At 43.9% G+C, this 14,626-nt stretch overlaps 2 protein-coding genes across 2 annotated transcripts in view; one reads left to right on the forward strand and one right to left on the reverse strand.

Annotated features, from left to right (window-relative positions):
* LOC145433148 (uncharacterized) overlaps positions 1-14,626 on the forward strand; it is a 16,560-nt gene continuing 1,934 nt past the window's right edge. Inside the window, exons 1-12 of the mRNA XM_080310100.1 lie at positions 1-295; positions 697-825; positions 2,055-2,221; positions 2,280-2,408; positions 4,201-4,366; positions 4,442-4,528; positions 4,916-5,091; positions 6,028-6,148; positions 9,504-9,648; positions 10,265-10,328; positions 13,920-14,051; positions 14,110-14,206. Of these exons, the coding sequence (XP_080166226.1) occupies positions 223-295; positions 697-825; positions 2,055-2,221; positions 2,280-2,408; positions 4,201-4,366; positions 4,442-4,528; positions 4,916-5,091; positions 6,028-6,148; positions 9,504-9,648; positions 10,265-10,328; positions 13,920-14,051; positions 14,110-14,206 (1,486 nt within the window). The 5' untranslated portion in view covers positions 1-222. The remainder of the gene's footprint in view (positions 296-696; positions 826-2,054; positions 2,222-2,279; positions 2,409-4,200; positions 4,367-4,441; positions 4,529-4,915; positions 5,092-6,027; positions 6,149-9,503; positions 9,649-10,264; positions 10,329-13,919; positions 14,052-14,109; positions 14,207-14,626) is intronic.
* On the reverse strand, positions 10,165-13,753 carry LOC145433149 (uncharacterized). Its single transcript, XM_080310101.1, has 5 exons — positions 13,645-13,753; positions 12,717-12,875; positions 11,658-11,775; positions 11,456-11,594; positions 10,165-10,431 (listed from the first exon to the last, which is right to left on the reverse strand). The coding sequence occupies exons 1-5, from the start codon at positions 13,667-13,669 to the stop codon at positions 10,324-10,326; spliced, it is 549 nt and encodes a 182-aa protein (XP_080166227.1). The 5' UTR covers positions 13,670-13,753; the 3' UTR covers positions 10,165-10,323.

Here is a 14,626-nt window from a genome sequence, read left to right on the forward strand (position 1 = left end):
TAATAATTCAATGTTATTTTTTGCAGTTGAAACTTATAATTTGTACCGTAGAGTTTTTCCAGTAGCTTATCACTACTTTTCTCTTGAAAGTACTAGGTATCGGTACTGGTTCCCAGTGTCTATGCATCTACCGGTGTCGTAGGCTACCGGTAACATTCGACCTCATTTTTGCTTAATCGGCACTGACCAGTATATTTCTTCGATTCCAAATAAACATAGAAGATGTTTGCGACAACAAAACTTTACGGACTACCAATGCCAGCTGTTTCTGCTAGGCGCAGAGAAAGAAATGCAGGTATCTGTTTAAAAGGCCTATTCAAGATGACGAGATAGGAACAAAATTATGTGTCTTGCTATTGGTACAAGTTTTGATTTTAGTCAGGGCTGTAGAATGTAAAGCATGTGGACAAAAACTGTCACACAACGATATTTCACAAATGTTAACCACGATAGGCTGGCGACCTTGTGACAAAGTACACTATTATACGCCGAATCACAAAACACTCAATTTACGGCTAAAGACGATTCAAACGGGCCGACTATTTTGGAAGGCTAAAGTACAGTAGTAAGTATTTGGATTATAGGTCCGGAAGCTGACCGCTGCGCAGCTGTGGCCCACGCGTAGCATTATGTATGTTGCTAACCGTCGCAGTGCGTTGATCCAGCTTCATTGCTCAATATAATCTCTCTTACCAGGGAGCGGAAAAGAAAAGTCTTCGGAAAAGAAAATGCCTCTCAGTCTATCAGATCCCAAGACTCAGAAATTAGCGCTGATTGTTGTTAGTGGTATGCTGTTTGTCACTGCCCTGGCGGCATTGCTGCTTGGTAAGTTTGCTCAATCGCCGTTCTGTGTCTCACGCAACTAATTACAATTGTGCCGGGAAATAATCAGAATGCGGATTGCGGAATTCTCTCTGTTGGACTCAGCACTGACCCTTACTGATTAACGTAGCCTACTCCTAAGAATTGCAGACAAAGATTCAGCTTATAGCACACGTTACTTTGTCCTATTCACGACGAAGAAATATGGAATAAAGCTTAATGATGATGATCATAATAACAACTTTCCTTTGCAAGTGCAAAATTCTCAGTTTGAATTAATGCTATACGATGGGTCTCGGGAAGAGATGGTCGGATTCCCAAATTTCGGGATCCGAATATATCCGGATCCGGCTGACAATTTGAAAATTTAGAGTCTGAAAAAAATCCTGCCAGAACAATGCTAATTGTCATATTTCAGCAGAAATATCCGGCTAAAATCCAACCGTCAACGTCTTAGTCTGGATCCAATCCCGCTAGATAAAAAATCAATGAAATCCTTCTCCGGCTCCGGCTCCTGACTGTGGGCATGCTCTCGGGTATCGAGGGACCGGCTTTTTTCATATCCCGGATACTGTGAACTCGCAATCCACGAAAATGATACGCTATAGATATGGAGTAGCCTAGTTAACTTGATTTTCTTGACTGAAGTCAAAATTGCGGAGCTACATTCCCGGATTTAATCTTGAGCAGGGCTGGATTGAGACTGAAACTCTCCCCTCTGGTTTATCTAATGTCGGGTCGGATTCTGCACTCCTGACGTGTTCCAGCATGTCCGACCGACAAATAGGACATATTGTGTGACGGCAGTTTGATGCAGTGTGCATGCCTCCCGTATACATCGCCTTTTAAGCCGGGTGGGTGTCTGATTTCAATGACCACTCCACGCCGTTTCGACACCTTACTATCTTTCATTGTATCGCAGTCTTGTGGACTGGGGTGTATAGAAATGATGAAATTGTTAACAATAAATTGAATTGCATTGAACCATGGTGAAAGGTGAATTTAGTACAGTCTTTAGCTGGAAAGTAAAGGCGTTGTATTTAATTTTCTGACGTTTCTTGAATGTAACTTTGCCTTTTTGACCAATTTTCCGACATGTGGCCCGCGACCAAAACCAAACCGCTGATCTACACCTTCCAGGCAACTAATCTTGTTTCGACAACCAGAGCACCGATTGAACGTCTCGTGTCGTAAGACATCTTATACACTCACCGGGCTGTCGTGTTTTACAGTCGCCCTGCATGAAGATTCCGTCCTCTCGTATAATCTCCCTATGAAGCAATTCGCCGGTCATCTGATCGTGGAAAAAGACTCTGGCAGCTTCTTGGAATGGTCCGACGAATATCAAGATTTGAGTTCGGCCGCTTCGCAAACGCTCGCCACCAAGCTATCGGCGACTGTAAGTTACTGCGAACCAGTGGCGGATAGAGATCTTTGCTGCATTTCTATTTATTCAGCTTCTCGACGGCTTTGAAAAAGAAGGGGTGCTTGTCGATGATTTGCGTATAGTGCAGCATGCCGCCACCGAGCCGCAGTCTTTCGCAGTTGTCACTAAGGTCGCGGGGGGAGGAACCGAATCTGAGGAGGTGTGTGGCAAACCGCGTACTGCGCCTGTAGCAATCGTAGCAATCGAAGCAATCTATTATATCGCTCACGTCACTAACCTGGTATAGACGTATTCCAATTTACATTCGCCACGTTTCAGGCGTCTGACGTTTCACTAGGGATATCTATTAGTGTGAACGTGAGGTTCACTTTCGCGTTCTGAGTGTGAACTTCAGAAACTTAGAGGTTCATGTTCACAAACGAACCTTGGTAGGTTCTGCACTGTGAACCTTTATTCATATATTGCAATTTTCACATCATTACAACATCTTTGGTTGGAATTTATTGCATTTCAACTGCGGGCCACTCGATGCATGGCGCAGGCAGCATAAAAAAATCAGCACTAACCGAGCATGCCCCTTGACAATCTCAAAAATTTTACTCGCTTTGTTACAAAAGTTTGCTCGAAATATCTAGCTTTTCGTTTGTGTGTATTTAGCGACTCTCTGCTGTGAGCTTGACCCGCAATCACGCAACATCAAGAGCGAAATACACTACATGTAGGTAGTCAGCGAATGATGCTTATTCAACCGATCAATGAAGTTGAGATCGGTATCTGATGGAAAAAAACCTAGCCGGCGTATGGTGTCAATCTTCACTTCATATGTTTATTTTATCATAAAAACCAAATCCGTGCGATTGAGGTGTTGACTACTGCTTTGTAACTTGCTAATGGGGTAATATCGGTAGCTAGTAGGCCTAGAAACCCGTTTACACTCAGCTCAATATCAACGTAGCAGTACTCAGCCGCCGAATACATCGTCCGGTCTGGCCTAGACCGGGAAGGCGCAAGCTTATATTCCCTTGCAAGACCTCGTCGAAATCGTTGGAAAAGCGACGGCATTATGTGTCACGAGTCTTCGCTAGTTATCGTGTACCTGTACATTAATAGAGGTTGGAATTAGCATAATGACGTCACGTGACGTCAAGAGGTTCACGTCCGCGTTCACACAGAATCTTCCAAAAAGGTTCGCGTTCACACGAACCTGAGCCTTTCAGAGGTTCACACAATCCCTAATATCTATATTGTTGTTTCTGTCGCTTCACGCTTTCATCGGGAACTCGGAATATGAGTATTGATCATCAGTCAGCTTGCAGAAAATCCTTGAGCGCGCGTCGCGAACCTTATACCTAACTGGAACTGTACTAGAAACGTATTTTTAATCGTTAACTAACTTACAGCAACAAATGACAGAAGATCTGCGATAAACACAGAAGAATCAATTCATAGCTGTCTTATAATTATGATTATGATTACGAAAGAAGTGTTGCTTTCAATTGAACCGATGATTTTTTGGACGCCACACTCACGATAGTTTCCAATAAAACGATAACAAGAGGCATCGTCGTCAACAAGTCTGACTACTTGCTAATCACCTAGTGGGAGCGTGGACACACGACCGCGTGACGCAATAGCATGCGCCATCTCAGCGTGCGACACTTAAACATACGGGTTAGGGTTAGTGTCCAGTTCGCTTTATAGCGTTAGGCTAGGTAAGAGTTAGGGTTAGGGTAAAGGTTGGGACCTGGGTTAGATGGAGCATATAAAGTCGTATGCTCAAGTGCCGTTTTTCACAGTGTCGCATGCTCAAATGTCGGGCAAGTAGCCAAGTACTGTAATGACATAAATACAAATTTCATTTCGTTCACTACGATCAAATTGACGCGTGCTATGCAGTACTGTCCCAACAATATTTCGGATTTCTTCCACGCCCTATCAGTACGCAACTGGTACAAATTACACCGATCATTTTCGATCAAACCCGTCTACAGTTCAACGACGTTCGCTTCGTGAACGTCAGCTTCGAAACGTACGGCACTCCGGCGGCAAACATTCCCGTCTTCATGGCGTCCAACAACCGGTGGGGCTTGGTGGCGGAAGTGATTCAAGCCAGGCTCGCCGCCGCGGGTCTGGGCGTGCGATTGGAAAAGCTGGCGGGTAATGCTTTTTTCATTGTTATTTCGATTTGGTTTTTTAGAGGAAGGCAAAGAGTAATTCGCTTTTTCGTGACAGTGCAAACCGATTTCATCGGGAACGTACAAGCGGCCGCTCGCGACGACTTGTCTCGCTTGCAAGTACAGCCGACGAGCCCGCCTCTTGGTAAGAATTTACTCTACCGCCAGCAGGGGTGGCCACTGGCCAGTGACGGAATACTTCTACATTTTTTGAGTTGTTTACTCAGCTATATAGAAATTATGTGGTTACCACCTGTTGGTCTTCCGCGTCGCGGTCAAAGATTGTGTACAAATAAAAGCACCCTCGGTCAACGATGGCGGGGTACTCAAGTAGCATTTGACTATACTTGCAATATATACTCAAGTGGTTTTGTCTGCAGACTACTTCCACTTCTCATTGACAGTATTACGGTAAAGTGCAAGGTCAAAAAGGTTGGGAACCACCGCTCACAGCCATTTAAGCTAGGCTACCTGTAAAATCTCAATCAATTTTCAACTTTTCGCTGTGGTCTATGAGAATGTGTTTGCGTAGTTGACGTGTGCGACTGCGAAGCGGATGGGAGTGGAAATCTCGGCAGTTCGATGCTATGCCGGTGCGAGTCGCCCTGCTTCCCGCCGGGAGACAAGGTGTTGTACGGGGGCGCGAAAGGGATTTTCACGTTGGACTCGCCCATCTGCTTGGCTGCGTTTTATGTTGACGCGATTGAGGTAGGTGTGATGCAATGCTGTACTAACGCGGAATCGTGTTTAGTGCAATAGCCATTAGTTCAAACTGCATTGCCTTAATGCCTTACGCGCCCTACTTGAAATGAATGTTCCGTCACCTCTACTAATCCCACACCTGAAATTTTCATTGTCTGTTTTACGCCAAGATAAATTTTGATATTTATGCCAACCAACCACAGCAAAATTTGTAATAACTTCTGTAGGGTTGAGAGCAGGGTGTGATCGGACGAGTTCAGTCTACCTAGAGAAATATGATTCATCTTTGGTTGGACAAATCAATAATTCTCTCTCTCTCCCCCCTCTCTACAACTGTTCATAGTGTTCATGTCCAAAGTAGTACCTACTATACTCTTCGATCAGATTCATTAGCGCACGTACGATTCGAACACGCGAATCAGAATTGCGTAATAATTGCGATGCAGTTTCACTGAACTTTTACGCCCCTTCCCATTTGCTAAGTTATATTTATCAACGAATATTACCGTTTCAATACTTTTCCCTACGTGGATGTCTTGAAACCTCGATTGGGCGTGTCACAGCATCCTCAACGTGTAATAATGCTACTCACTTTAATGCACGGTGAATGGCAGTCTTCTGCCTGACCCGGAAGGGAGCAGCAAATGTCAAACTGATTTGCTGCGATAAATATTCGTAATGTTTTGGATGTAGTTGTTTGCGAAAATCATATTTGAACGGCTTTGTTCTTTTAACACTCCGTCGATGCACAGATCATTTTGTGCACCCGCAATCTATCGTAATGTATTGGATGTGCAGTTAGATTTGTATTGTTTTGTGACTCAGTGAAACTTGAGCGTTCGCCTGAGGATTGCAGATTAGAATGAGGGATCCCAAGGTTTTTCAAAGTTAAGAATCACAAATAATCGAAGGCGACACCCCAGCTTTTCTGTTATATCGCAGGCCAATGGCGGCATCGTGGAAGTGATACCGATAGGCAAAGGCAACGTGACGACGGCAGAAGCTCAAAACGGACTGGCGCCGGCCAACTTACCGTATCAGACGGATTTGTATAAGATAAAAAGTAGGTCCCGACGATGTCTGCCTGTAACTCATCGCGTGACTATATTGTAACCGAAACCGATGCAGCTTTGAGCGTTACATTCCTGCTCATAGGGACTATGTGACACATTCCTTGACAGCTAGATAATTCTAGTTGCATAATTAGACTATTTGGAGTAAAATAAAGGTAGTCTAATTTGTGACATGTTTCTATGCTCTTATCCAGGGGTGGGCAATTATTTTTCTCCGCGGGCCAAATGAGAAGCAGAAAATATGTTGGCGGGATGCATGTTTTAACACTGAGCGAGATTTCTTATATACACTAATTTGCAACGTTTTATGCCCGAAGCGCGGAATTTTTCCATGTTTCATGATTCAATCGGTCAATAATATTGGTAATTGCATATAGCTATATTTTTTAAACCTCTTTCATCCCTCGTACTCAGTTTTACCGCTAGAGCAGAGTAAGGTGCTGTCATGGAAATATTCGAGAGGGCCTGTATGTATAATTACTTCGTTACTTGTTGCTATTTCGTGACCTCCCGTCTGCTATGGGAAACTATATTGAAATTGCCAAAGCGTACTAAACTAAAAGACGCACACGATTCCCAATTGATATTTTGTCACTGGAAAATATTGCCTACGGACCATTGCACATCGTGGTTTTCGGTCAACATGAGGACAGTCTTTTTGGGCCAAGGCTTTCTCGCTGTCGAGCTTTTACTTAGTTAATTTGATCAGCGGTTGCAATTGCAGTGCCTTCTCGGAATCCCGTGTTGGCCTAAAAATCATATATCTTGGTACGTCGTGGCGCGGTAATGGCTGACGCCGAAATACCCAATTCCATAACCATTGATCCCGAAATCGCGCCCAGCGCGAGAAAAATTTGAAAGAAGTTGCATAAATTTTCGAAAACTACTCTATAATTTTTGGTCGTTCACGAAATAATTTTGGGCGCCCATCGAGCTCACCCCCCAATTGGTGGTTTGGAGTGCGGCAGTTACGGTCCTGGGGATACTGTAAAGCTTGTTGTCTTGGTAGCTGGTTTCCAAGAAGTGTGCAGCTTGCCGAAATGGACTTGTTGTTGAGCCAAAGCTTGCAGGTATTCCGAAATTCGCCGTCCCTTGATCGAGTGTCGGCCCTATGTCTTCGTGTTTTAGTCGTAGAACCGACTTAAATAATACTCCTTGAACACGGCGACGTGCTTGGCACTAACTACTAAAAAGACTGGTAGTAATCAAATATTTAGTCCTCCGAACGATCTTTGAATTTCAACTTTCGGCTTTCTTTTTTGACATCCTTTATGGGTTGTCATAGAAATCACGGGCAGTGATTGACTTGTTAAGGATTCGGAAACACATCACGTAACAATTTGAAACACAGACCGTGTAATTCGTAATGTGACAATGGCAACAAAGAAGGTTTGGTGACTTGTTGTGACTTTAATTGTAACGGCATAATTTGCTAAATTGACTTACTTTGAATCAGGATCAGGCACGTGAGGTACGCATAGGCTGCGTAATCGCGGTATGTTAATGAACAGGCTTGATAGTAAACGAACTTTCGGTTCAGCTAATACATACTATGGTTTTAGTCCACGCAGCAACATTAAAAAGTAGGTTTTATATTTTCAATTTCAAGCAACCTTTCACGGGCCGCACTTTGCCCAGGCCTGCTCTAATCTAATGTAATTCTGGTTTTCCTGAATATGCTACAAGAGAACAAAGTTGGTGTGCAGCGTTTTTTAGGGTAACCTCACAATTTAATCAGTGAATGGCTGGAATCCGGGAAAAAAAGTTATTTTTGAACAGCCCTACTGAACAATGAACATGCGGCCCGCGACTTGATTTCAGATTTTGGAAGAAAGCTAAGAAAACCATTTTGAAATGCTGAAATTGACTACAGTTTCCACATATCGTTGTTGGTGTTACAAAATAAGCTATTCTTCTATGCCCAACATCACTATTCGCCAATAGCTAAAACGGCTTTGGCGATGGCAACATCATTCCATCGAGAGAGAATCAGCTGATATCGACGGGCATATTGCCTTGAAGTGCAATGGCCCAAACACTGCCAAGACCGAGACGCTTAGAAAATGGCGTACGGCTGTGGTTCTCCAACTTGGGGCGCCCCTCTTCTGGGGATGTGAAAGGGTCTGATAAGGGCACGGATCTGCGGTCAACTGATATTTTTTTCGCGCCTTGCGCGATTTATCTCAAATTCGTCTACTTATTGCTCTGTGTATAGTTCGGAAATCATATTATAGAATTCATCAAAAGTCATAACCTTCCATGCCATCAAACTACCCGTTGGGATTACTAGCCTTCTGGTTGCATTTCGCGACATAACGATAAGGGAGGCGCGGAATTTTCAGCATGATAAAGGGGGGTATGTCTAAAAAAGTTTGAGAACCACTGGCTTTGGGATTCAACACTAGATCAAAGCTTTACGTGAAGATGGTCTTTCAGCTAGTAACGCATCTCCCTAGCCCTAATATCGATTCCTTAGTCGCTGACAAGCGTTTCCAGGTATTGTGCACAGATCAAAGTTCAAAATAGAATATAATAAGTATCTTGATCATCACTCTTCTTTTGTACTATGAGCTGCGCACGCTACCTGACAACGCTTTGCAGCGACTAAGGAATCGATATTGGGGTTGGCGAGACACTACTAGCAGCATGACTATCACCTCGCAATGCCTGATCTTGTGGGGAAGCGCCAAGCCGTTTTCTAAGCATCTCGGTCTTGGCAGTGTCACGGACTTGAACGTCAAGGCAGTATGCCCAATTCCCAATTGCCCATTCATATAAGCTCATATGATTATATCCCTAAGTGGAATGCTGTTGCCATCGCTGACGCCGTTTCAGCTAGTGATGAATAGTGATGCTGGACACAGGAGAATATCAAACTTTGAACAACAACAACGATATTTTGAAACTGAAATCAATTTCAGCGTTTCAAAATGCTTTGCCATTCGGAAATCTCAAATCAGATATCGAGCCGCGTGTTGTTGACCCCCCTTCCTTCGTCGTTCTCCATTTATGCTTTTCTAATCTGTCAAGCATAATTTGAATTAGAATGTTGTGTTTGCTTGATGCCGTGGTATAATTCTGAGGTAGGTGTTATTCTCGCGTATCACCTTTTGGACGTGAATACACAATCTCTTCGTTAAGAGTATGGTTCCGTTGTTAGTTTCCTCGGGGGCCTGCTTGTCTCTCATGTCAAATCTACTGAATGCACATTGCACAATTGTATACCTCTATTATACACTACTACTCTAACTCTCATACTGTGAGTGATAAGGGCTGTACTAAGGCACCTAACCCTGATCCATAAGCGGCCGACTTTTTCTATGTTCGATTCACTTCATCCCACAGGCTACGGGCCGGTTATCAAGCCGTCGATCGACCCGATATCGCCGCTGCAAGCCCTGGAATTACAGTTCGCTGCAGGCAAGAACACTGAAATGATGGTGGTGCACGTGCTCTACACCGAACTCAACGGAAAGCCTGTCAATTACGGGTAACTTTTCGCTCCCGCGCAGCTCGAATCTACAACTACTACGAACATACTTGTACAAACTACTGTATTCTCGAAATGCGCAACTAGAACCAGAGCTACGCATTTTTCAAAACTCGCAACTAGAACTCGAACTAGAACTAATGACCTTTAAAAGTCCAGCCACTCTAAAACACAAATAACTAGATCGGATTCCGAAGCAACTCTTCATAAGGACTGGTTTTCGAGTTTGAAATGGGAGCGGATTCGACCCCCTAAAAATCACCCCTTGGCTACGCCACTATCAATAGTGATGACTCTGGGCTAGCATTGGCTGGAAAAACATCACGCAACAGAACACCGGTACCGCGATTCACCCCAAACGACAACACTGGTTTCTAGTTCTGCAATTCAGTTTTTGTAAATGGGGAACTAGAACTAGAACTACTCAAATAATATAGTTGGTTGACGGCCAACTAACTTGATTGGTAGTTTGTACGAGTCTGACTACGAATCCTGTGATTGACACAGAACGCATGGTACAGTCGAATGTGTAATGTATATATTTCTGATTGCGATACAAATTTGCGAAAGTAGAGCCACATTCGCGCCGCCAGTGCAACTCATAGTTTCTTGACAGATCGAGTCTGGGCAACATCCAAAGCAGCGAGACGAAGCGGCTTTCCGGGATCATCAAACCTAAGGTAAGGCCGACGCTTTCGGATACGTGACCTCGGCGAGAAACGTGATTTCGACTTCGTTGTTCACGATTTTCCAGTTTCCGCTCTCGTGGCAAGTCACGTTCTCCTGCAATGGAAAGCGGGTGTACCGTGATCGCGAGATAGCTTAGACGGAATTTTAGGCGATGACGTGTTATAGGTAGGGCGATACATATTGCACAATGACCCGAGTACTCGAATCTGAATCGAGTATCAATTGTAATTAGGGCGATTTTTTACATAAAAACGGAAAATTTTGACATTTTTTGATCTTAAAAAACTTAATTTTGACCAAATTTTGCCCTCATGTATGTAAATTAGGTGTTTTCGCATATAATGTTGGAATTGTACTACTTATCTTCAGATCTGGTTCGAACTTGCCTGTCCTTACGAAGTAGTTTGGCCTGAAAACACTTTTTTGACTTGAAAACTGACAAATTTTTACATGAAAAAACTTTATCTTAAGGAAATCTGGACCTATCAAGAATTCTGGTAGTTACATCACGCATTATGGTAGAAATAATAAAAATTTGTTGTTGTATACTACAACAACAGCAACAACAACAATGAGAGGTGTTTTGCTCTATTATCGGGTAGAAGGTGTCTGTCCTTACTAAGTGGCTTGTCAAAATATGGAGAAAGAACGTTCAACAGCAGCATTTGTTGGCTGGCAACACTGAAGTTGTGCGTACACTGCTGGTTACACAACCGCGTTGTTTCATTCTGACAATGTTGTCTACTTCACAATTTTTCATCATGCGCTTATTGATATGAGAACCAATGTCAACGCAGTCTTGTTTCAGTTAGGATATTGCGGTACGTTGAGCATAACACTATCTCAACCTATTTGTTGCATTAGACCGTTTATAATTCACAATGCGCAGACAAGGGTACAACGGTAGGCATATAAATAACTATGGTCGATTTATTGCTGGCATATGGGTACATTTCGGAACCGGGTGGTGTCGAGATTGAATGTTTCTACCCTCACTGCGGTCATTCTCGGACAAGATGTTACTGCCGTCGATCCATTAGTCTCAGGTCTACTTGGCGACATATGCTGGGCAAAACTTGATACGTCTTGATATGCCCCGACACCACGACAAGGTTACCTTCACTACTGGCTTATCACAAGTCACCGGTACGCAGTCTTCGCCTTCCGACGGACATTCTTTCGGCGTGCATATCTCTTGAACCTCCACCAGCACTGTCTCGTTCTTGTCGAGAGAAGTGATTCCAAATTGGCCCACGCTGCGAAAAAAAGAAAGATTCGTTTGTCGTTTTGCTGGTTGACTCCGCTTTTATCTCTCTCACGGGTCTGTGGCGTATTCCTTATCCATCAAGTCCACGTTGACGACGTATCTTTCGTAAGCGGCCAGGCAGAGCTGCAGATCGAATTCGCCTTTCATGTTGTCGTGAATGTGCATCCAGTCTGAAACGGCGTCGGGAAATGCATTGTTACGCCGTGTGTGTTTGTGACTATGCGCCTATGCGTACTCGCAGGAATGCAGCCCAGACCGGAGCTGGAAAACTAGGACCAATAGAATTTCTTTAGCTTATCCAAATTAGATCAGAATTGTAATTATAGCTAAGAAGTTGTTACCAAGTTCGATTTGAATTAGAATTGTCGAATTTGCAATTACTTGGAAATTGAATTCGATTTCGGATTAGAATGGAGTAGGCTACAACAGAATTCACGTCACAAGACGTTCTATCATTTTGCCCCCCCCCTATCGCCCCCTTCGAACGCCAAATGCCCCATTTGTTATTTTCGCCCACTAGGGTATGGGGTGGGGGGGGAGGATATCGCCCGCGTTGGGAGCCACTGGTCTTGACTTTTTCTCAATTACTAGAGAATGGTGCCCTGAGGATGTTAGAGTGCTTTGTGGGGTGTGCAACATACTGGGGCGGAACTATCATACTACGACATTTTGGCACTGGCCGTAACTCCCGCCCCAGAACACGCCAAGACCTGTGATGTTTCGGTGCACAGGCGACGGCGGTTTACATTTGAACCCTAAAATCAGATACATCGGTGAAATCTTCGATATTAATATCTCCAGTCGCTGAAATCCATGTAAGTTGTGTTGAAAACCCTATGGCGGCCCAAGACCAGCCTTTGAAGGGGCTTGCCAAAGTGCTGTTTCGATCCTGGACAGGGGTACGAGAAACATTTCATGACAGCTCAAGAGATATTAGCGCTAAAAAGTTAAGAAACACTGCTCTTGACGTTTCGCAAGTTGTAGACCCTTCCTCCATTATAGTTGGGATTTGGCGGGTGGGGCTTGAGGCAGACTAGCTTTGGAATCCAAATTAAACCATTGTTGCTGTGAAATGTACGACCCCTACTTTCCAAAGCCTGACTACACTTACGTGACTTCTCATTCGTCTCCGACATCAGCGTAATCCAGTAGTACGTGGTGTTCGCGCCTTTTACCGCGACCTCGCATGCCACTTCCGTGCAGTTCTTTGCTGGACTGCCGAACGACCCCAGGCCGGATTGCATCATGACCACGACGGAAACGTAAACGGCTGAAGGAAATTCAACATTTTTCAAAATCTGGTACGGCCATGGCTTTTTTTGATGCATCTGGTGTATATATTGCATCAGTGGGGACGTCATAATAATCCACGAATATATCAGTTGGGCCGGTGTCTTGAAAACCGCGTATAGATCAGTTACTATGAAAATGTCAATGTACGAAGTAGACGACCAGACGTCCGTCATAAAATGTGGTAAATTCGTCTATAGATCTCTTTGCTGTGAGTTATTATACAATGATTTGCCTTGTAGAAGTTTCAATGATTATACACATCTGGCGCTTGTTTGTCCGTGTGCTGTGTAGGCTACCCAGCACCATAGCTCATAAAGTATCAAGTTAACATTCATTCATTCATTCTGTTCTACATGTCGTGTCCATTGTGGTTGGTTAGCTCGTTACCAACCAACATATCTTTTTATTGACGCCACAAAACTTGCAACAAGTTTAATTCTGCTTACGAATTAGGCTGCTGTCTGTGGTATTCATTGTGTTTTACCACTGCAATGATTATTTACACCAGGACGATATTCTTTATTATGATTCCGCATTTGCCGACTGGTAGCACGGCCTACTTCTAGGTATTTCAAGACACCGCTTACGCGGATCAGATCACGAGGCTAGATAAACCTCCGACACCGTGGAGTGGGTATTGAGGCGATATCTCGCCCGGCAACTTTGTCAGTCGGTTCGCTGACACTGTTTCGAAACTATCCGTTTCCGCAAAACTTTTAGCGTGCAACAGCAAGTTTAAAACTTACCTATTGTCAGCAAGTATCTCTCCATGGTCCCAGTGCTGTAAAAACTTGACGAAATTGTCAAGTATCCTCGCCAAACTGAAATATATATATATCATGAGAATTGCCTAAGGATGCGTCCATTCCTATTACGGATCAACGCTCGCGGGATTACACGTCGACAGGGTTTATGTAAATCATATCGGTTCAACCAGGGCCACATTTACCGACGCTTATCCTGCAGCCTAATCGTGCAAGCCAATCGCATAATTACACTGACATTACGTCGATGTCATCAGATCGTGTCCGCCGTGAAAAGCTTCAAGTTCACCGTCGGGGACATCGAAATCACGCGGGTCGTTCAGCCGCCAGAGAAGAAAGGAGCTCTGTTCGGTTTCCTGCTATATTCGGACGACGTCAACAACGCCAGGGTCTGTCGAAAGTGAACACTTCTAGTTGCCAATTTGCGATACTGATACACCTTTTCAGATCGGCGCGCAATTGGAGACGAAATCGCCGGGCAGCTTCGCGGTGCAATTGGCCAGCGCGGTCGCGAACTCCGGCGGAACTCTGCGATCAGTCCGATGTAGGCTGAAACCGTCTTTATGATATATGATGTGGTTATCAGAAAATAAGACAATATATAAACAATGTTCCCTCTAAGCTGCGCACAGAAAATCGAAGCTACGCACAAAAAATCCGAAGTGATGACCTTATTTTTAGTCGTTACGCACTGTTTTCCTAAGGGTCTGCGCAGTGAGTTCATGAGTGTGCGCAGTCTGGTCAAAAATTAGAGGGAACATTGTATATAAACCCCACCTCTAGAACAGCGCTTCTTAGCCTTTAAAAACATGTCAAACATTAGACATCATTATAGACATGAGACTACATTGCTAATTGAAAACATGGCGAACAATAGATATTATAATAGATATTAGACTACATTACTATGGAATACTGATACACAACCTGTGCATCAACGACAGTGTTGAAACAACAACACCAG

Source organism: Botryllus schlosseri, chromosome 2 (assembly GCF_051294905.1).
Source record: "Botryllus schlosseri isolate E-star chromosome 2, Bs_hap1, whole genome shotgun sequence".
Classification (NCBI taxonomy): domain Eukaryota; kingdom Metazoa; phylum Chordata; class Ascidiacea; order Stolidobranchia; family Styelidae; genus Botryllus; species Botryllus schlosseri.

What these genes read in the sequence shown, in the direction of transcription:
- LOC145433149 (XM_080310101.1), bottom strand. Translation starts at nt 13,669, where the DNA reads ATGGAGAGATACTTGCTGACAATAG. An exon ending in GAGATACTTGCTGACAATAG is followed by an intron (nt 12,876 to 13,644) that starts GTAAGTTTTAAA and finishes AATTTCCTTCAG; the next exon opens with CCGTTTACGTTTCCGTCGTG. An exon ending in GTGATAAGCCAGTAGTGAAG is followed by an intron (nt 10,432 to 11,455) that starts GTAACCTTGTCG and finishes TTTCCATTGCAG; the next exon opens with GAGAACGTGACTTGCCACGA.